This window comes from Micromesistius poutassou (genome assembly GCF_964030765.1).
Source record: "Micromesistius poutassou genome assembly, chromosome: 15".
NCBI classification, from domain to species: Eukaryota; Metazoa; Chordata; class Actinopteri; order Gadiformes; family Gadidae; genus Micromesistius; species Micromesistius poutassou.
Genome location: NC_140285.1, coordinates 12,435,886 through 12,458,385, shown reverse-complemented (window position 1 = coordinate 12,458,385; position 22,500 = coordinate 12,435,886). Strand labels below are relative to the sequence as shown.

Sequence of the window (22,500 nt, the reverse complement as noted above, 5' to 3'; positions counted from 1 at the left end):
TCATTGAAATGTAAACAGCAAGAGATGGGTCTGTGTGGAACTTTCTTTCTTTGATCACTGGTCTTTATCTGTTTGTCCTGCAGTGTTGCTGTTTATTCATTCACAGTGTCGTTCCCTCTCAGTGCGTCGCGTCCGTCCCATCTATATCTCGTTAGTCGTCAGCTCATGATCTGGTTGCGTAGGATTGCTACTCACACCAAGGCTCTGGGTTTGACTAATTGGGTCTGACAGCCACTGATCACAAACTACTGACAAAGGACTGCTCCCACTGAGCATTAGCAGTAGGTAATAACGCCAGGCGTGACGAGCGGAGCAGCATGAGACTCTACACTACACAATTTAGTGAGCTTCAAGAAAATATGAATATATTCAAAACTAACATATCAAATCATATTGAAAATATGCATTCCTGCATTCCATTGTTGCCATTGAGATTTTATTTTATTTTACTATATTTAATAAATGTATTCATTATTATCATATTATTACATTATGGGTGTTTTTCTATTTTGTCCATGACTTTTAATACATACAGAGCTAAGGCAAAGCTTTCTGTCAATCCTATGTATTCATGTGTTAAAGAAAATGTAATAAACAAATGCAATCTTTATAGACGTTAAATACCCAATGTCTTGTTTAATAATGTCTAGTTAAAGGTTGGCTAAATAATCTGTGAAAAACGGATTGCGTGTGTTAATGTGTATGTGAAGGCAAATTTATGCGATTGTTTGTGTGTATATTTGTGTGTGTGTGTGTGTGTGTGTGTGTGTGTGTGTGTGTGTGTGTGTGTGTGTGTGTGTGTGTGTGTGTGTGTGCACACGCTGCACTTTGTGTGTATGTGTGATGCGTTCTTCTCTGTGAATATGTGTGTGTCTGTGTCTGTGTGTGCGTGTGTGCGCGTGTGTGTGTGTGTGTGTGTGTGTGTGTGCGTGTGTGTGTGTGTGTGTGTGTGTGTGTGTGTGTGTGTGTGTGTGTGTGTGTGTGTGCGGGCATGCACTGCACTCCTCTCCCCGTATTGACTGCTGATAATACCAGAGGCAGAAGATGCAGTGCGTCTTGGTTCTTGCGAGCGGTTGACCTGGATGTAATTAGTGAAGTCATATTTTTAACTGATACTGCGTAAAAGCCAGCTTAAGGCGCCGTAGCTGCCCTATTTATACCCCAGGGGTGAACGGGCTGTACCACTACAGAGGGGGATTTCCTGTCAGAACTAAACTAAGCTTGCCTTAGGCCGTACCAATGAGGGATCCTCAGAGATTAACCCTGCATACATTACGGCCCGTCCACTTCCACGTCTGCCTGCGTCTCCCGTGGTCACAGCGCCGTCACTCTGAGCTCCCGACTTGAAACATGAAACATGCATCCCGTCCATGCTGATTGTAACCTAATGCATTCTGCTAAGTCACTTATATTTCCTCACCTCGGTGAATGAGCAACTCAATGTGTGTGTAACCCCTCCCCCGGGCACGGCCAACACACTCAATGACGCCGAGTCTTTGATGATTGTGCCCACGTCAGCACTGAACCCTGGCCTGACTTTGTGCATCCACGTCTGTCCTCGAAAATGTGTGAGTGTGTGTGTGTGTGTGTGTGTGTAGGTGTGTGTGTGTGTGTGTATGGGGGTTGTCCACGTGAGTGTGTGTGTCTCCTAGAGCTCTTTACGTTCCACTGTACCCTTTGCGTGTGCGTGTGTGTGTGTGTGTGTGTGTGTGTGTGTGTGTGTGTGTGTGTGCGTTAATAGTAACTTCTGGGCCAAAGCCCATCCACGCTGCGCCTGATCCTGCAGTGAAGCGGGTTGCTGCCTCATCCTCTCTAAGAACGGGTCGGGGCCCTGGAGACTGAGCTGGCCTCTGGCCCAATAAGCTATTGCCCGTATCACCCTGCCCCATTATCAGCTTAGACTGGCTCACTGTCGATTAGGCCACCGTACGGGTCAAGTAGTACTCCTCCCCTTCCTCCTCCCTCTCCCTGCCTCATCCTCCCCTCTCTCTCTCTCTCTCTCTCTCTCTCTCTCTCTCTCTCTCTCTCTCTCTCTCTCTCTCTCCCCTCCGTGTGTCTGGCTGCCTCGTCCGGTGAAGGGCACCGTCTCCTCCCGCACGCCATACCCCCCCCCCCCCCCCCCCCCCACCCCCCCCCCCCCCCCGCCCCGTTCTCTCCTCTTTCCCCTCTCCTCTTTGGTCGGATTTCAACACATTTCTGCTGCATCAGATTGTCCACCATAGATGCCCCCGCTCAGGGGTTGAAACGCGAGCCGCTACCCAATACTTGGCTACGCATGGGAAAGGAAAAGGAAAAAAAAAAACGTTCTGGTTTGAAAACAAGCAGGGTGCCATGAGGGCAAATATTGGGTGAAGGGGGGTGCCATGACGATGTTGGCCACTTCCCCTCAGACGATCTCCGTACGTGAGATCTGTTTTTCTTTCCTCCACCGTTGTCGTCGACTAGATTTGCCCGCCGCTCCGAGCTATTGAACGTCGTTTGACTCATTTGACCTTTCTGCCACACGGCCTGCCACTCTCATTGACAGCTTAAGTAGCACAAAGCACGAGGGCGGGGCGAGAGAGAGAGAGAGAGAGAGAGAGAGAGAGAGAGAGAGAGAGAGAGAGAGAGAGAGAGAGAGAGAGAGCAACTTTCTCATCGGTGACTCACAAAGAAGTATGCGGTGTACATGTTGTGTATGCATTGTGTCTGCTCAAATTAATTCAACATTGTACGGGACAGTTATTGTATGTTTACAGTGTGTGGTGGATTCACTTCTCGGCACCAAACATAATGTGTCACTCAGCTATCCTTGTGACTCACCGTCACAATTGTATCTAAATGAACAGTTGACGGGTGCTCATTTGTGTTCTGGATCAATAAGTGTCACATTGCATATTTATGCATTGGATCCATACAAGGTTGTTGTGTTCATTTCTGAGGGTTACATTTTTTCATTCGTACCAACCTTGAAATTAATTATGCATTTATTAAGAAAGATGCCGTTCCAAATCATTTCAATATATGGGTTCAATATATTAAATTATTACCATGAGGCAAAGTCATTATGGTGCTTTCTGCAACAGCATATCTTGTTAAATTAGTCGGTCCATACCTTTAATTGAACGTCCGTACGCTGATGATATTGAGAGCAGGGCCAGGGGGGGGGCTGTGCCCGGCCCCCCGCCCGCACCCCCAGATGACACACAACCAATTACCAATTGTAGCTGGTGAGAAAACAAGTTTACATAATTACATGAAAATTTATAAAACAAGCTGCTGACTGCAAAGTCTGTTTTAATTAAACATATTATCAATAAAAAAACACATACTTGAGTTATTCTTTAGTTGCTGAGATGAGGTTGAAGAAATAAACCAACATATCACTTCTCATGCTTTTTGCAAAATAGCATCGCAGATATCTGAGATCTGTGATCTATTATATCACACTCAACTCATTGCCACCCACAGTCTTTTAAAAGTAATTTCATAGTTGGATCTGCACCCACTGTTAGAGGTTATGTGGCCTTAAATGACAGAACAGAAAGTGTTGTGGGTGGTAGTGTAATGTATGATGTGAAAGTAGACTAAACTATTTGAAAGTTAATACAACCAACGCAGCGTGCTGTCTTGCATGTGGTCTCTGAATATAATTGGGGCGTAAATAGTCCTTTTGTTTTTTGTCTCGATAGACATTTGCATTATTTATTTTTGCATAATTGAATTTGCTTTGTGTTTCGTTAAAACTACCCCTGCTGCTTAAAGTTCAACAGATAACAGAAAGGTACACGTTTTTTGTATAGAGTCAATTTATAATTCGAGTGATAAGTCTATATTTATTTTTAGGAATGCTGCTTCATTTTAAGATTCCAAATATATTAAATTGTTGAAAGGAAAACAGACAGCAACTGTTCAGCTTGCGACTGACAATAACATAAATACTGATAGAATGTTGCCATATAATTCTCAGTTTTAATGATCTTCTTATAATGAACATGGTGACCCCTGAACCACAATATCGAATGAACACGTACGGGTAACCCTGCTGTTTTATAAAGGTACTGGTGTATTACCAAACACTTATTATAATATTATGTCATTATTTCCAGCATAATTTCCTCATATTTATAAAAATTGTCCAACAAGTCCAACAACACCATATCTCACAGGAGCAGGAACCATGCAGATATGTTTCCCCTGAATGTTTGACTGGTATTTGTCGATTACAGACTTCTAAGATCAGGATGCAGGCTATGTTACCAACTCAAGTATTACATTTGGACTCCTGATTTTAACTCACACAGTATTACAACATTTTAAATGGTTGAAAAAAGTGTTTTGTTTAACACTCCAGGCTAATTTCCTAATTTCCTGGTCTCCTCTGGTATAAAAACATTATGTTGCCTTTTGTCCAAATATTGGTGTATATTCAATGCAAAAAGTAGATAAAGAGCAATCAAACAAACTTAAACATAACCTAAATAAGAACTTGTTTCAATTATATTCAGCGTTTTATTGGTCATTTGAAACGTCTGTGGTGGTGCGACATGGCTACAGCTGTATTCATCAGAGGCGTTCAGCAGCAGACAACACCAACCACACTGTACTGTTCGTGTTTATTGCGTTAAACTACACAAGACACAGAGGAAATGCAATAACGATTTGAATGGACTTGCATGTCCTGTCTTGCCCTTGCCTGTATTACTGTATCCACACTACATGTACAGTAAAGTGTGTATATTCCTCCACCAAGTATTTCCCAGAATGCACTAAAAAATCAACAGCAACTCTATTCATTCAAACCCAGAACTGTGATTTAACAGTAGGCCTCCTTGTCACATAGTAATGTATAAATAATGAAGTGTGTGTGTGTGTGTGTGTGTGTATGTGTGCGAGCGAGCGAGTGAAAAGAGTATATTTATATGCTGTGTTTCTGTCTCTCTTTGCGTGTATACTTAGGTTTTGAGTCAGAGGCATCGGCGGAGCCTGCGTGTGAGATGCATGTGTGGGATGAGCCTTCAACCCGTGTCCTCTCAGCAACTGTCTCTCTCTCTCCCCCCCACCCTCCTCCCCACTCCCTTATCAACCTTCATGTCTTCTGCACTCGTGGTAGACTCTCAACATATATGCATGTGTGTGTGTGTGTGTGTGTGTGTGTGTGTGTGTGTATCCCTTAGTGAGTAAGGCGAGTGGGCGGTAAGAGCAACTGGTCTGCTTGTGTGGCTCTGCATACCAGATATGTTTCTCACTGCTCGATATTACTCATTTCCTCAGTCCTTTACACACACACACACACACACACACACACACACACACACACACACACACACACAGAGTGCGAGAGAGAGAGAGAGAGAGAAAGAGAGAGCGAGGGAGTGAGAAACAGAGAGAGACAGAGTCTGAAGCAGGTGCTTCCACACATGCATATTGGCAGCCAAACTTTACACACACACACACACACACACACACACACAAACACGCCAACACACAGTGACGGCGCGGGTTCTCACTACGCCACATCGGCTTGCTCGCGTTGTTCACACCCGGGTTTATCAGAGACACTCTTTGGGGCTGGAGGCTGCCGTTACCTCCGGGGTGTCATATCAGGTGGCTGGAGGCTGGAGGCAGTGGCCCTCGTGCGGCATCAGGGCTCCCAGCCCCCGCGGCCCTGCGCTACCTGTGGCAGCAGCAGCAGCAGCAGCAGCAGCTCTGGAGTATGAACGGCCGGCATGCTGCGATGTCCGCCCGGCTGGCTCTAAGGTCAGTCTCCACGGAGGGAGGAGGGGGGCTCCCGTTCAGACCCCACGCAGCTCCGTCCGTCCGTCCGTCCCGTCCCCGTCCCCCCCCCCCCCCCCCACCGTCTAGCCGTCCGCCGTGCGCTCTAGAAGGCTTTCAAAACCGGGGGGGAGACTCCACTGACAGCTGATGAATTGCCGCATCACTTTTCCTCCGCTGCTGCTTAGTCTAAGCTGCGGCCGGGCTGAGGGACGCTTGATAAAGTGGTGGTTGGGTTTGATGGCTTGCGAGGTCGAGGCAGACGCTGTATAAAGACGTGTTTTGACTGGGAGCAGATGGTGAGCACTTAAAGATTTGTCTGGAGACGAGAGCGGAGGAGGCTGCGAGGCACATTTCGATTTTTGTAATTTCCTTCGTGGAGAGTCAGATGTTTCTAGTTTTCTCTGTAAAAAATAATATCTCTGAACGGCATCATAACAGTTTTGCTTCTTTTGGTTGTTTAACTTAAACCGAGGTCAATTGGTTTTATTACTTTAATTATCTTTTTTGTAGTAGCATCCATATTTGTATATATGTTGATTCATGTATGTTTGGATATGCGGATAATTGCAGGTTGTGTTGTTTTTGTGTGGTAATCAAAGCAGATTTGTGGTATTTATTGCACGTTTTTGATTTGATTATTGATGGTTGAAATTGATTGCAAAGGATGCCTTAACCTCCGATGAACGCAACTGAATTAGGGTTTGTTATATTAATGTTCAAATTGAGATACATAATTGAGCATGTTTAAACAATAGGTTTGCTAATTAAACCCACTAACCATAAGCAGCTCGCAGAAAACTACACCCTACTATGTATACATAACAAACAGAAAAAAGCAACAAAACAAGAAAATGAATTATGTACTGCATCTGACCTCCCTCTCTCACCTCTCCTCGTGAGAGGTGGGAGAGAACATATTCTCAAGAATATATTAAGACCTACAAAGAAAAAGTGAATTGCCTGGAGCCCAACTCATCAACAAAGCAGTATAGATACACACACAAGCATGTAATTAATAATTATAAACAACAAATACTGTGATGATAAAACCACAGACAACTTGTAATGTAGTAAACTGTCCAACAGCACCTGGTGGCTGCTGCTACAGGACAGCTTGTGAAATCCATTTGTGTTTATTTATGTGGGGAACACTTTGCCGTCTTCTATTTCTGTGTCTCTCCGCACCACTTCTATTGAAAACCGGAGTGCATTATCAGTTGTTATTAGTCATAGGCTTAGTCAAAACCGTGGTGGTTAGGCTTAACATCACAAAATGAGTTTCTTATTGTATCCTATAGGTAATATAGTATTATTTACGACTACATATTACGAGGCAAAATTGGTATATTTAACACACACACACACACACACACACACACACACACACACACACACACCCACACACACACACACACACACACACACACACACATTCTCTCTCACTCTCACTCTCTCTCTTGTCGTAAGCTTCCAAGGATTCTCCTTTGGAGGGGATTCTCCTCTGCACGGTAGGCAGGACAGGGAAATGTTTCCCAGCCAGAAGAAAAACAGCACTTTGTTTAATGTCAGAGTCCCTTTAGACTGTCTGCCTCTTTCAATTGCACACTGAACTTTAGATGGAGTGTGTGCGCTGTAGCAGAGATCTGAATCATTTACATAAACAGTGCGCTTAGAGTTGTTTGTTTGTATCGACAAAACGCATTTTGTAGACTATAGCTTGGGTGTGGGTGAAATACAGCTTCTATTCACATGATGATGAGATAGAATCACCAATAAGGAGGGGCTGACCTGTCACAGTGAGTCAATGAGTTGGCACATCCAAGCACACACACACACACACACACACACACACACACACACACACACACACACACACACCTTTACATATAAACAATGGTCTAAAGTCACAAATTAATTAATAAAAAATCTCAATGAGAATTAATAGATTTAATTAATTGTCTTCATGACAATAAAGGGCGGATATTATTTATGACTTTAGATGTTTTTTATGTGCATTATAATAACTGAATAAAAAATGATATAGAGGCTTAGGATACAGGGATTTCCAGTTAGATAAAACAAGTATTACAAGATTACTTGTGCTTCAAGAGGGATCCACCGATTCTTTAGGGCCGATGCCAATACCGAATTTTTTGCATCAGCCTTAGCCGATGGCCGATACGCGGATCATAATAAAGACACAATGATGATTATGAGGAATGGAACAAAAGGAAAAGGAACATTTATTGAACTGTCTGTCTGTAAACCATGCCGGGAAAAAAATGAAAAAATTAATCTCTAAAAAACGCAATATCGGCCGATATCGTATATAAAGCAACACACTTAACACTTAATTTAAGACCTGTTGATTGATCCATTGTGTTGATCTCTTCAACCCAAGGTAAAGTTGTAAAGATATTAGATATCCACGCTCCTTAATAAAGCAATCTAAGGCAGGGAACAAATCCGCGGTAGGTCTAGTGGTTTTAACTGTAAACAAAGAAGCTTGAAGAATGGTGTTAAAGTGGTGCAAAAAGAGAGGTGATGCATACAAAATATTTATTGTGTATTTAATCTAATTTAATTTATTTAGACTTTAGGTAATACATTAAATCTCAGGGATGGAATTACTTTAGATGACTTTATTTTGATAAAACAGAATCCATAACTCTTCAACATGTATTGTTGTGAATGTAGGTCAACCGTGGAAAAAAATCAAGTTTGGTTTCCAAGATTGTGCATAAGTGGGGATCTAAGAAAAACAACATTGGAAAATTAGTTCAGTCACTTAGCTTTACAAGTACTACGTGAATCAACAACAACAACCATAAATTATCCTCAAGCAACCTTTTTCAGACCTTTTCAGAATCCACTAAGTGTGTGGACACAGTTGCCATGGTGACAGCGTGGTAGTTAGACGGTAAAGAGTTGAAGAAGTTCTGTCTGTGCACACGCAGACTGCGCGCGTGCGCGTGGACGTGTGCGTGGACGTGTGCGCGGGGCTGCCTGGCGGAGGGAACAGCTAGGCTGCAAAAAACGGTGGCAGCCGTCATTTCAAAGCAGCAGCTCACTTACAACCTTGGGAATAGAAATTAAGTTTTTTACGCCCCCGCACTTTGCACTCAATGAGACTGAGCCATCAGTGCGATCGCTGCGCTGCGAGACGCGAGCATCAACACACGCACCCAGAACAAGGACACGGGCGGAACGAGATTTAGGCTTCTTATGAATTAGGGCAATGGAGGTGGATTTCATACATCATTATAAAACAATAAACACTGGTGTGTCTGCTCCACACATGCCCCCCCCCCCCCCCACCCCCCCACCCCACTCCAAAAACAATAAGAGGAGATAATGGAGATGAATGGCAAATAAGTGATACAGCTTAAATGCTACACTCCAGGCAACAAAAAACACAGCCGGCAGAAATATAGGCCAATACATCCTCTTATGAAAGCCTCGCCTGCTAGCACACAAGTCCCACTGTAGCAAGTATTAATAAAGACGCACAGGCACGTCAGGTGCTGCGGGCTCACACAGGCTGGCGGTTACTGCAGTATTTCTGTCACATTTTAGGTGGGTGGTGACCAGCTTTGCCTATCGCTGAGGGAGTATGAAGCCCTGGATTCTGCCGGAGGGATAATTTGTGTACGTCTGTTACTGTGCTAATGTGTGTATGGGAGAGAGTAAGGGAGGGGGGGGTCGAGAGAGAGAGAGAGAGAGAGAGAGAGCGAAGAGGGAGGGGAGAGAGAGTATGCACTGATGCTAGTAGTACGCTCATATAGGACATGAAGAAATACCCCAGGGGGGTGTGAGAGGGGGTGGCTTATGAAAGTGGTGAAAAAAAAACAAACACATATCTACATATTCCAATCATCCTCCGAGACTCAGAGATGAAGAATCTCCTGCTGGGCCGCGGTGCGTGGTGCCTGTGTGTGCTTGTATGTGTGTGTGTGTGTGTGTGTGCCTGTGTGTGTGTGTGTGTGTGTGTTTTCACATCCATACTGCATTGCCTATGAACTTCAGCGGCTGCTCAATATGCTGTGTATTTTTAGCACACTTGTGGGAGTTGTGCTGAATGTGTTTGAATGAGAAAAGTGCGCTGGGTAGTTTCACAGCCACCGCAGTGCACATAGATAATGACTAATTAACTATATAGCGATCAAAAACCCAAGAGTTCCAACACTTTCAGGCTCAAACTGTTTGCCGCGAGGAGGAGCCCAGCCCCTCGCCTCCCTCTCCCCCCCCCTCCCGTCTGACTCAACCGAGTGTTTGTGTTTGTCTGACCATACTGGCAGCTGACAGTCCGCACGACAGACGCCACCAGAACCTGACAGACTGTCCATTTTTCCCTCTGCGTGTTTCACACATTCCCTCCTCTCGGTTCGCTCCGCCTTTTCCCAACCCCTCGGTCTCCTCTCTCTCTCTCTCTCTCTCTCCCCCCCTCTCTCTCTCTCTCCCTCACCGTGGCCTCCTCCTCCTCCTCTGCTCCCTCTCTCTCGTAGGTAAGCGGCCCCTCGCGTCGCTGAGGAATCGAGACCCCCGGGGGCATCTCCGGACCGGGATGCGGCGCGGCGGCGGCGGCGGCCCTCCCCTCTCTCCGCGCCCCTCCTTCTCCCGCGAGGCCCATGTGACCTAGGCCTTCGCCCCCCCCCCCCTCCCACCTCGCCGGTCGCCGGAGCGCCAACCCATGAATCCCAGCCCCGACCGCGGCAAAGAGTGCCTCCCTCCCAAGAAGAGGGAGTCCCGGCAGGGATCGGCGGAGCGGCACCTCTCGGCGGCGGCGGCGGCGCCCCCCCCCGCCGACGAGTTCAAGCCGCCCGTGCCCGTGCGGAGCCGCCCCGGCGCGGCGCGAGCCGAGGGGGGCCGGGACCCCGGCGGCGACAGCGGCGGCGGCGGCGGCAGCGGCCGGCCGCCGGTCAAACAGAACCGCCACGTCTTGGCCTCCCCCCCGCCGCCGCCCCTGCCCATCCCCGCGCCCAGCAGCGTCCCCCTGCCCCTGCCATGGCACGTCCCGTACCCGTCCCCTCTGCCCCTCTTCCCGGGGCACGTGGGGGCCGGGGAGCGGAGGGGCTCGGGCTCGCCCTCGTGGCGCGACGACCCCCTCGCCGCCACGCTGTCCAACCATTCCAGGTGGCTCCGGGGCGAGGGGCCGCTGTCGCTGCCGGCGCCCCAGGCCCCCGCCGCGTCCTCCTCGCCGTCCTTTAAGGCCCCCTACGCCGGCGACTCCCGGGAGATGTGGTCCTACTTCAACAGCGGGCCCCGGGACTTCAGCTCCGCCCTGTTCTCCCCCTCGCAGCTGTTCGGCCACCACCCTCCGCTGTTCGCGCCCGACGCCGGCCTGGCCGACGCCCGCGACCGCTACCTGGTGAAGCGGCCCAACGGGCTGGACGGGCCCGGCGGCAGGGGGAGCGCCTCTACCTCCAGGCTGCCCCCCCTCCCGGGGGACTACGTCGGCGACAGGACCAGCAGGATGACCCTCAGTCCCCACGGGCCCCACGCCAACGGCGGCAGGAGGCAGCAGGAGGAGCTGTCGGGCCGCGCCGCGTCCGCCAGCGCCTTCTTCCCCGGCTCCCTGCCGCCCGAGGGCCACGAGATGCATTCCTCGCTGCAGGACTCGGCGCACGGCTTGATGCTGAAGTCCAGCCCCAGGCTGTTCTCCGCCAGCCCCAACCACCTGGGCCCGGACCCCAGGGCGGAGAGGGGAGGCCTGCTGGAGGCCCTGGGGGTCCCGCCGGCGGAGGCCCAGATCTACTACTCCCTGGGCTCGGTGCAGCAGCAGAGCGGCCTCCAGCCCCAGCCCCAGGCCCAGGGCTTCCCCTTCTACGGCCCCTCAGAGACGCCGCTGTACACCCCGCTCAAGGAGCCCGCCCTCAGGCCGCACGCCATGGGCGGCGTCCCTCTCCTATTCTCCCACCGCCTGCCCAGCAACCACGACAGGTCACAGAAAGAGCCGGAGCCCGACCACGGCAGGGAGCGCGAGCGCGAGTCCCTGTCGGCCCCCAGACAGAGGGAGCACGGGGCGGCCGAGGGCGAGAGGCTCCGGGAGAGCGAGGCGGAGCGGGCGAGAGGCCACGACAAGGAGCGCGAGCGGGAGGGCAAGGACGCGGAGCGGGACGGCGAGCGCGAGCGGGAGCGCGAGCGGCGGCGGACGCGGGACAGGATGCGAGAGCGGGACAGAAGCAGAGCGCGGGAGGGCTCTCAGGCCTCGGGCGGCGCCGCCGCCCAGCCGCCCTCCCCTGCCTTCCTACCTCACTTCACTAAGGGGTCCCTGATTGAGCTGGCCAGCGGGCGGCTGAAGCGGGTGGAGGAGCTCCGCACGGAGGACTTCCTGAGGAGCGCCGACACCTCGCCAGAGTTTCACCTCAGCACCTGCACCGTGCTGCTCATCGCCCCTGGCAACGCACACGGCTTCAATCACCTACAGGTTAACCTCAACGACCGCAACACTCAGGTCAGTGCGGCCAGGGGCCCCGTGGCTTCTCAGTTTGACCGGTGCTTTCTCGTTGTTATCTGCGTGGCCCTGAAATAGCTCATTTAATTTGTTATTTCTTTTTATTCAACCTTTATTTATCCAGGCGAGTCCCATTGAGACGTTTTTGCCTCTTTTTCAAGGGAGCCCTGACATACAGACAAGTAGATATTGCACACAAAAAAAAAACATGACGAAACATAGAAACAGAGCACGTAGACTTTACACAGGGCATGTAGACATTGCACAAAATTGGACAGAACACAAAAACAGAGCACAGAAAAGACAGGTTCAACTAAACATACATAACACTGGGGACTGACAGATAACGCACAAAATCACACTGTTCAACTAGTAATCAACAAATATCAGGTAACACACTGACAGTCGGTCTTGTGAGTATGACACCGACGGTATCATGAAGAGTGTGACCTTGTTGTCAAAGCGCACCGTTCGTGCTGTGTGTCTCGTTTCAGGAGTTACTGAAAGTCTTGGAGGAGTACCCCTTCTTTGTGCGGGACCGCGGCTGGTCGTCCTGCTGTCCGCCCCGCACCGCCCAGCTGTACGGCCTGCCCTGCCGGCAGCTGTGCGAGGGCGACGTGTGCCTGGCCCTGACCCCCGCGCCCGCCCCCCCCGCCCGCCAGCCGGACGCACGCCGCCTCGCGCTCCGGCTCCAGGCCCCACCGCGCCCACCCCTCTTCCAGCGCCGGAGGGGAGTCCAGCAGCGGCGGCGGCGGCGGCGGCGGCGGCGGCGGCGGCGGCAGCAGTTCCCCTAGGGCGCAGATGCCTCCCCCGCCCCCTCCGCCACCTCTCCTCCACCACCACCACCCCCACCCCCACCACCCCCACCACCACCACCCCCACCACCACCCCCACCACAGCAACCATCCGCCTCCCACTGTTCCAGCACTTCCTCCCCCCGCTCCCGTTGCAGCGCCCGCCGCCGAGGTGCAGCAGCAGCCGCGCAAGAGGCGCTGGTCGGCCCCGGACGCCATGAAACTGACGGGAAGGGATGAAAGCCTCCTGGATTTACCTCAAGGCTCCAAGCAAATGAAGTGGCAGTAGAGACCTGCTTATGCATACATAACGACGCTCGCGCCTACATGCACACAAGCAAAGACACGCACGCACTCACACACACACACACACACACACACACACACACACACCCTCCTTGTCTCTGTTGCACCCAACAAGACATACAATGGACTGACCTCAAGGCAGGGTTGCAGGGAAGAAAAAAAAAAAAAAAAAAAAAGACGAAAATGAACATTTGCAATTAATCGGTGTCCACACTGCTGCCCAAAGTATAGACTCAGTCCAGTCGTATCTATTCCTAGGAAGTGAGCCTCTCTCTCCTCTTCCCCTGCCTCTCTCTCTCTCTCTCTCTCTCTCTCTCTCTCTCTCTCTCTCTCTCTCTCTCTCTCTCTCTCTCTCTCTCTCTCTCTCTCCTACACCTTCCCCTTCCTGCCCTTTAGTTTGGTAGAGACCTGTAGGGCGCAGCAGTAGGGTACCGCGGGTGGGCTTCCCCGAGACACACTGAGACATTTAGTAAGACAATCAAGCACTTGTCTGTGTTCACTGTTTTGTAATGGATGTCCCAAATGCCTACTTACGGACAGTATTTTCTGCAGGGTATCGATTTTTTCCGGCAGTGTTATTAAATACAGTAAATGCTATTGAAAAAGTGCAGATATATAAATGAATAAAAAAATGAAATATGTATCATATATATATTGTATATTTATATATATATATATATATTACATTTCAAATGTTAAATACAGTAAATATGCTAAACGGTCAATTTCGCAGTGCATTCTCTGGTTTTAATTTTCTTGCTTCTGAGCCTATGTCTGTGTGTGGGTCCGGGCGGGCAAGGTGAATGTAACGAGAAAAAACTCGCCTTTTTGTATCGCTCACCACAGTGGGTCGCGTCAAAACCGTCTGTTCGCCAAGGCATTACCCTCCAATATGTTCTTAACATGATCTCTTAGGGAAGAACACTAATGAAAACGAGTCGCATAACAAGACAATCTCCCACTGGGGCGGGGGGGGGGGGGGGGCGCACCGCACGGTGAGGGCCTACCTTGCCTCGGTGCCCCCCGCCCCCCCCCCCCCACCCTGTGTTTTTCCTTGGAAATCCGAATGATGAAAGTTTGAGAAAGTACCACTTGGCTGAAGAGTACCGGTGCTATTAACACGTTGGAAAGGATGCTTTGTGAACACTCTTGACCCCTGTGTACTGTACGCTTCTGTTCCTCTCTCAGCTTTTTTTATGTACTGTATGTTCGAAGGCAGGGAAAACGATGAAAGTATTTTAAACTCAGATACGGGTATCTACTCTGAATTAGCACACTTTCTCACTTTAGTTTTTTTTTTATTTTATTCTTAAAAAGAACAACACCTTACCTGTTGATTTTTTTCTTTGTAAATGTTATAGCTATGAAATGTATATTTTTTAAATGGTGAATCTGTTATATGATGTTCGCTAGAATTAAATAAAAAATAGCTTTATAGATTTCATTTTGTGGTGTCATTTTATTTTGCATACTTGATTATTGTACACGTGCATTGAACTGCATAAATTATTAGACTACTACCAGTAGACTACGAACATTAAGCACACTTAACTCAAAATAACTCTTTACCCACAAGATTAATCTGGTTAATATTGTATAGCTGGCATGTAGAAAAACTCTCAATATAAATTATACAGATTAGAATCACTACTGCTTTACATTACAGCAAACAACCATTAATCGAGTATCAAACACACATCAGATATTTGATTCCGTCTTTTACACTGAACATCAAGTTAGACTTGGGTTATGAGGAAGACATCAAGGAGTTCCTTGGAGAGTAGAGTTGTGAAGCATACATCCAGTTGGATAACTGGCCCCTTACATCCCCTTACATCTCCTTACATCTCCTTACATCTCCATACATCTCCTTACATCTCCTCCTTGGCTGCTTTGGGAGCGTGAACCTCCGGCTCCGTGTCGACCCCCTCCGGCTGCAATCGCTGCAACATTTCCACGGCAAACAGGGGCACCACCTTCACCACGACACAAGGAGGGAGCACGTGGTGAAATGTGTGATGATGGTGACATCTAGTGGTCATAGATGAAACAGCACCTCTACTGTTAGCGTGTGCACCTAGGGGTGCACTCGAAAATCTGGGAACTTGTTAGTTACTTTCCAATTGTGAAATGGTGAATATATGATTGTTTCCTACATGAACTGTTATCAGCTTCATCGTTTTGGAAACTTTAGCGTCAGGATACTCCTCGCCAAAGCAGAGATCAATCTCATAGGTTGGTTGTGGGCCTTTCCTCTGCAGATAGTTCTGGAGCTCTGTGGACAGACACATTTAGATTATCGTGTATTATTATTGTGATGTTTTATATTAATATCATATTTTAAAAATGTATTTACAATTATACTAATACTATACTATATTAACTTATGGAAATAAATGACTCAAAATAATATATCTAAACATAAAGAAATCATAATAACAAAACTAAACTCAAAGAAAGTATAGCAAGAGAGACACACTGGTTTACCGTGTACAAATATGGGCATGTCTAGCAGCTTGCAGGTCCTGTCCCTCTCCAGCTTGTTGGGCCTCTCGCTGTGCGGGGCCAGGGGCCCGCTCCAGTACACCCGGCCCTGGCAGAACCTCTTAATGAACAGCCCGTCTGGGGCCACCCAGAGCAGCACCCCCCTCTCCAGGTGGGCCAGGAGCTGGCCCAGGGCCGCGGCCACGCCGGGCTCCAGGGGGCCCAGCGTGGCCGGGGAGGGGAAGGAGAGCTGCTGAGCGCTGCAGGGGCCGTAGATCCTCTCGTTGCCCAGCGGCACGCAGCCCTGCAGGACGAAGCAGCCTTCTGGGCTGCTGGAGGTCAGCTCCAACACCGGCTCCCCGTGGTAGAACAGCGTCAGCTCCATTCGGAAGTCTGCGCCCACGCCGTGGTAGGGAGTTGTGCATGTTATGTATTGTCGGGAAATACTTTAAGGGTTCAACGTTAAGAAACGCTATGAGTTTGAAACCTACTGGCCCTGAGAGCATTTTAAGTGGCCCTCCGTCAAATAAAATTCAAATTCAGAAAACTTTATTTGTCCCCAAGGGGCAATTGAAGAAAAAAGTTTGTAATGATCCGCTTTAGAACTTTAAACCTAAGACTTTCCTTTCTTCCCCCAGACAGACGGTGACAGTGCTCTTAAAGGGGTGATGTTATGCCACCGGGTGTGAGTGTGATTAGCCATTACGAGCGGTTTTTGCTACAGTCCACAGGGTAGGCTAGTAGACTCATCTGTCCACCGTACATCAAGGTGGACACTCCCGCTTGTGATGTCACTAAGGCAAAGGGAGGGGAAGATTTTCCAACGGCTCGTAACGGCTCATCACACTCACACCTGGTGGAATAATTACAGCCCTCTACAGAGGGAGCATGTGCTGTGTTCTGTGTTATGGTCGTGTGGGTGTTGGGTGGGTGTCGGGGGTCACCTGATATGGCCAGCGTGGGGCTGAGGAGGCTGGGATCCAGAGGGATGTGGCTGTGAGGCTGGCCTTTCTCTGAACCACAGTAGGTGTGCTCCCTCCACAAAGCACCTGACGTAGCACAGTAGTACATGAACATATGGCGACAAAAAAAGATCTGCATGCGTGACACAAACATTGACATAATATATGGCTTTTTTTTAATGAAAAACATTCATCAGGTGGTTTTCTGAGGGATACCCCGTTTACCTCACTTTAGTAAGCATACAACAGTACGGAACAGTTTGACTTATGAGTTATGACTCAGTGATTGCTGGTTTCATACAGCATGCTCATTCATCTATTTATTAGATAAATAACACTAGGGAGTCATGAAACAGCTGCCCTTTGAATATGGTCTTATTTTGAACTTGACTTTACTGTACCGACAGAGATATATTGTTTCACTTCTTATGACAAATGTACTTAGTATAAGTCGCTAAATGTAAATTTAAATGTAAATTACTTATTTATTTATTTGCATGTGTTCAGGAATAAGGCTTGTTAAGGTTTTTGTTATTAATTGTCTGCTGCTACGTCCATTTGCTGGTTCACGGGAGAGAGGTGAGGGGTCACAATATACACCAAGAAAACACATGAATATGGATGCTGTGCCAAAGTATGAGGAGAGTGGGGGAGATTGGACCTTTTTTAGTCTTTGTTACTATACAGTCATTTGCCGGCCTCCCCTTTATGTTTGTGTTGGTTCGGCCTTTGATACAAAACACTGGGCATCATCCAAGACGATGTGTTTATTTGTCTCTAAAGTTGATTTTACTTTTGTGTTAGTACCACTCATACGAGTATGCCACATAAGTAGAGGAAATGGATCTCAATGCTGCGTGAACATGCCGAATTCCAGCAGTTCCAAAATGAATGCACGGGAATTTGCATTTTTAATTTGCATATGTTTGCTAAATGTCTCTCTACCTGTCTGTCTATTTGAAGAGTAAGGATCAGAGTCAAGCAAATTCTTGTAATAATAATAAGGTGTCATAGTTTTATTGTGTATAGCAACAAAATGAACAACAATGTAACAGTGACACATTCTTAAAAATGGTACCCTACCATTACTTTCTTCTCTCCTTTCTTCTAATCTTTCCCATTGGTCAGGAAGCTTCAATAATAACAACAACAACAACACATTATAATCAAATAATGACTATGAAATAATGTCATCATGTTGCCGTGCTGTATCTGTACCTGAGACGGTGGGAGACTGGAATATCCGGTCTGAACCACGACCACTCGACTGTACGTCTGCTCGGACTCTGAGGGAGAACAGGATTAAGGTAGGGAGAAGGGCGACCAACCTAGCACTGACCAATGGTGACTGCATCTGACCCGATGGTCCCAGGTCCATCCACAGCGGTGCCTACCTGCTCTCTGCTGGGACTCGATGCGGTACACCTTGTAGGGCTCCGAGATGTCCAGCTGGTTGAGCTGGGGCACCTCCTGGAAGTCTGTGCTCTTGTTCAGTGCACAGCGCAGGCGTGTCTTCCACATGGTGGGGTTGTCCTTGTCGCTGCCCGCCTTGTATTTCCCTTTGTACACAGCCCAGGCCTGACGCAGGTTTGGGATGAGGTTATCCAAAGTGTACCCCATGTTTGTTGGTCAAGTATTTTTTGTCTTTGCAGTAGTTATGTGCACTCATTTTTTTCAAACTATTTTCATTTTCATTCAGGAAACGACTGCTATATCAGACGTTTCCTCATATGGTTGTTTATGTTTGCAGGGTTTTGTTAAAGTTGATTTTCTTTACTTGAGTTACTGTCGAATAAGGATTTCAATTAAATTTGTAAGTATTTTAAAATGTAGCCTATATATATAGTCTACTGATACTGAACTCTGTAAACTGAACGGGCGTCATAGCTATGTGTATACGCTCAATATACAACAGTTGGGAACCAATCAGATCGTTTGGTTTAAGCCACCCATTTTATAATAAATAAATAAAATAAAATAAAATAAATAAAATAAAAAATAAAATAAAAAAATATATATAAAATGTTGATTCCTTTCGTTAAATATCAAAATATAGCCCTGATAACATTCCCTCAATCATAACAAAACAGTTTTACCCCAGTAGCCCTCGTGTTCCCAGTAACCCCAGTATCCCCAGTAGCCCCAGTAGTCCCAGTAGCCCCAGTAGTCCCAGTAGCCCCAGTGTTCCCAGTACCTTAAACAGCGCTGCGTCGTCCTGCTGCCTGTAGTCCTTCTTCGCTGCGTGTTTCCACGGGATCCTAAACATGGTCTTCTCTTCATTCTCCCACCGCAGCCCTTCGTATCGTTCACTGTCGACTTGGGCTATGAGCCATTCTTTAAGGTGCATTTTAACACCGCCTTCCATATTTTAAACACATCCTAGGAGCCTGTTCTCTGACTTGGTAAAACTCATTCACAAAAACACCTTGAATCCTACTTAACGAGCCTGCGTTCAAAGAGGTTTCCCGCCTCATGCAAGGTCCTTAACATCAGCGCATTATTAACCAGGTCATTAGTGCAGTTATCTTAATAAATGTTAACGTCCAAGCATGGTTTCTATGTTAACCACAGAGACCCAACAAAGCAGACAAATTCAACGCTTGTCTTAACTAAGAAGTTAAACCTCGAAAATGAAACCTACTGTTTTACACTTTCGGTTTCCAGGCTACACGTGTTTATGTGTGTGTGTGTGTGTGTGTGTGTGTGTGTGTGTGTGTGTGTGTGTGTGTGTGTGTGTGTGTGTGTGTGTGTGTGCGTGCGTGCGTGCGCGCGTGTGTGTGCGTGTGTGTGTGTGTGTGTGTGTGTGTGTGTGTGTGTGTGTGTGTGTGTGTGTGTGTGTGTGTGTGCGTGTGTGTGTGTGATAAGGAAAACAAGTTGTACTAGGGAGGTAGGCTACTCTTAAGTTGTCAACCATTTTGTTCAACTGTAAAAAATGCTCTCAGGATTAGCAACCAACATCCCTATATATATATATATATATATTTATTTATTTATTTATTTATGTATTTATTTATTTATCATATCATATATAGAATGATATAAATCATCATAATTATTTATATGTATGATATCATTAGGATGATATAAATATCATCCTAATGATATCACTAAGTTCTAAGTATATTCTAATTATATATTATTATCATAATGTAATTGTACTGAACTTCCCTGTGTTTAACATTTGACAGATAGGCTATACCAATTAAATCTCTTGAAACCTGAAAGTAAAAAGTGCACCCGGGAACATAATATAGGCCTATTTCACTTCAGAGCTCAGTTGAGTCAGTTCAATATGATAGGGAAATGTATATATATGGATTTTTTTATTTTTATTAATAATTATCTTAAACACCAAAGAAACCGGACCAAAGGGCAATTGTGTGGGCGAGGGAAAAAGCGTAGGTTCAAGTACTTTTTTCAATCTGCTGCTCCAGTCATACTTTTTAAAACAGAGACGGGCTATTATTGCTCTTACCTATGGGATTAGTTTCGTATTTGTTACAGCCTATAAAATAATCCACGACAGTCCAAGTGTGATAGCGCTGTTCTGCTCAATCAACGGACGACAATCCACACTTTCGCCAAAAGAGGGCAGCAATATGCCATTGAAAAATTGTCAATATAATCGTACATTTAATGGAAAGGGCTTGAGGCCTTTAAAGACCACATAAATGTGCGTTACAACATGAGACTTTACCATAACCTTATACAAATCGCCCCAATATAACCACATATATATATGTGGTTATATATATATTGCTTAATCTACATTCCAGGAATTAGCTATACTCACTTTCAGATTCAGTTTCAGATTTCTTTATTGTCCATCATAAAACCTTTGACACACACACATGGCGTGGCTTGTTGGTATGAACAAAGATATCAGATCCAAGAGTGGAATTTGGCTGTATATTGGCCTTGCCATCCACAGTAAGGATTAGACAGGACAGGACGTAGGGCTTTTGGGGCATAAACCCTAACCATGATTGCTCTTTAGTGGCTTCCAATGAAACACCCCCTGAGCACAGACGTAGTGCTGAATGCACACACACACACACACACACACACACACACACACACACACACACACACACACACACACACACACACACACACACACACACACACAGCACACACGCACACACATTGACAGATACATTGGCTGACGTATCAGGGCTGGAAAGTCTGCGGGTGGCAGGCATCACTAATCAAAGCCAGACTGTGTGTAATAAAGAGGATACTGGAGAGAAAAGGCTGGTGTGAGACGTGATAAAAGAGTTTTTGAGTGTGTAAGTGTGAGTTTGTGTGTGTGTGTGTGTGTGTGTGTGTGTGTGTGTGTGTGTGTCTACATTCCTAAGAAACAAGTGCATGTCCTTCAAAGAGTAAAAATTGCAAAAAATGTTAGTGTTGCACGACCAACTTTCCAGCAATTAAAACATCTATATACAGGCAGCTGAGCAGCTATAGGAAAAGAGAAGGACAAAAGGTCATGATTCATTCATGATTTGATAACACGCATGTAAACAAGTGAGATGGGACAGCATTTCTCTTGTAGTTTATTGTTCAGCAGTAAAACATGGTTATGAGTGGACACATTGTTATTCCTGACGTTTAGACTGCAGCTCCACCAGAGTTCAATAAATAGGCCCTTCACTGCCACGGTCAAGATGTTGAGCGCACAAAACAAACACAAGTATCTGCTCTCTCAATTTCGGTCTAGCTGTTCCTCTCTTCTCATTTACGTGTACCTTTATGGGTTGAACAACAGACTTTTTTTTCGGTAGGAACAGAGTTATTTTGGAATCTAGTAATCTCCGAGCTCAACATCAGATTTATGTCACGGCTTTAGGAGGAGACCGTTGGCCCGTAAATAGACACGGACGGCCGTAAGGTTTGGTTTGTTGTTGCAGTTTCGTCATTTGAATTACGGCTTGACTCTGCACACTACGGTTATTCATTACATTAGGGTCGTAACTAAAATGGCTGAGCATAGTCAGAGGATATTTTGCAATTCCCATGAATAGCTCGGGTCTCTGGGATCTAAGTGATAGATTTACCACCCCCAGGTTTGCAAAAAGTAAGATAGAGTGAGAGAGATATATATGTATGTATATACATATATATATATATGGAGAGAGAGAGAGAGAGAGAGAGAGAGAGAGGGTGGAGAGGGCTAGTGGTTTGAAATGAATAGTAAATGGAGAGCCACAGATGGCTAAACAAATTGTAAGGGTAATGTTTATCTTCGACTCAGGTTGTGTTTTTGTTTTGTTCTGTGCAATAGACCATAGTATTGTGTGAACGTTTGTATAGGCAGCATTGCATTCGGGGCAGAACATATCCCCAACAAAATTGACATTTCCTGGAAATAAATACACTTGTTGCTTTGTAAAAAAAAGAACACTATTTACACAGTATTGTACATAGAAGAGTTCACAGATTTAGAACCTTCATCCAGGTGCCAAAACAATATATATAATAACATACAATAAGAATGACATTAACTAAAAATAAAATATATATATTGTATTAAACAAAAGATTGTTTACTGTGTATTAACATACAATCACTGTTTTAAATGTCTCATATACACAGTAGAAAGCACAGGATTAGTGTGTGTGTGTGTGTGTGTGTGTGTGGTGTGTGTGTGTGTGTGTGTGTGGTGTGTGTGTGTGTGTGTGTGAGTGCATCAGCGTGCGTGCACGCCTGTGTTTGAAAGAGGAATCTAAAGTTGATTGTCTAC

At 46.6% G+C, this 22,500-nt stretch overlaps 3 protein-coding genes across 4 annotated transcripts in view; 1 reads left to right on the top strand and 2 right to left on the bottom strand.

Moving 5' to 3' along the window:
• LOC311359870 (uncharacterized protein) overlaps window positions 1–13,097 on the top strand; it is a 19,535-nt gene extending 6,438 nt beyond the window's left edge. Inside the window, exons 1-3 of one of the 2 annotated variants that reach the window (XM_084479899.1) lie at window positions 5,379–5,739; window positions 10,263–12,211; window positions 12,706–13,097. In XM_084479899.1, the coding sequence (XP_084336025.1) occupies window positions 10,448–12,211; window positions 12,706–13,005 (2,064 nt within the window). In that variant the 5' untranslated portion in view covers window positions 5,379–5,739; window positions 10,263–10,447 and the 3' untranslated portion in view covers window positions 13,006–13,097. Of the gene's footprint in view, window positions 1–5,378; window positions 5,740–10,262; window positions 12,212–12,705 lie in introns of those variants that run through there. The other variant, XM_084479898.1, reaches the window with a different exon arrangement.
• A 1,663-nt stretch (window positions 13,098–14,760) lies between these two features.
• On the bottom strand, window positions 14,761–19,374 carry irf10 (interferon regulatory factor 10). Its single transcript, XM_084479630.1, has 8 exons — window positions 18,952–19,374; window positions 18,152–18,335; window positions 17,976–18,043; window positions 17,841–17,889; window positions 16,740–16,844; window positions 15,799–16,188; window positions 15,468–15,586; window positions 14,761–15,287 (listed from the first exon to the last, which is right to left on the bottom strand). The coding sequence occupies exons 1-8, from the start codon at window positions 19,120–19,122 to the stop codon at window positions 15,183–15,185; spliced, it is 1,191 nt and encodes a 396-aa protein (XP_084335756.1). The 5' UTR covers window positions 19,123–19,374; the 3' UTR covers window positions 14,761–15,182.
• A 3,076-nt stretch (window positions 19,375–22,450) lies between these two features.
• Window positions 22,451–22,500, bottom strand: part of bmp7b (bone morphogenetic protein 7b) — an 11,515-nt gene continuing 11,465 nt past the window's right edge. Inside the window, 1 exon segment of the mRNA XM_084479849.1 lies at window positions 22,451–22,500. This exon segment is cut by the window's right edge and continues 399 nt beyond it. The gene's annotated coding sequence lies outside the window, so the exon portion shown is untranslated.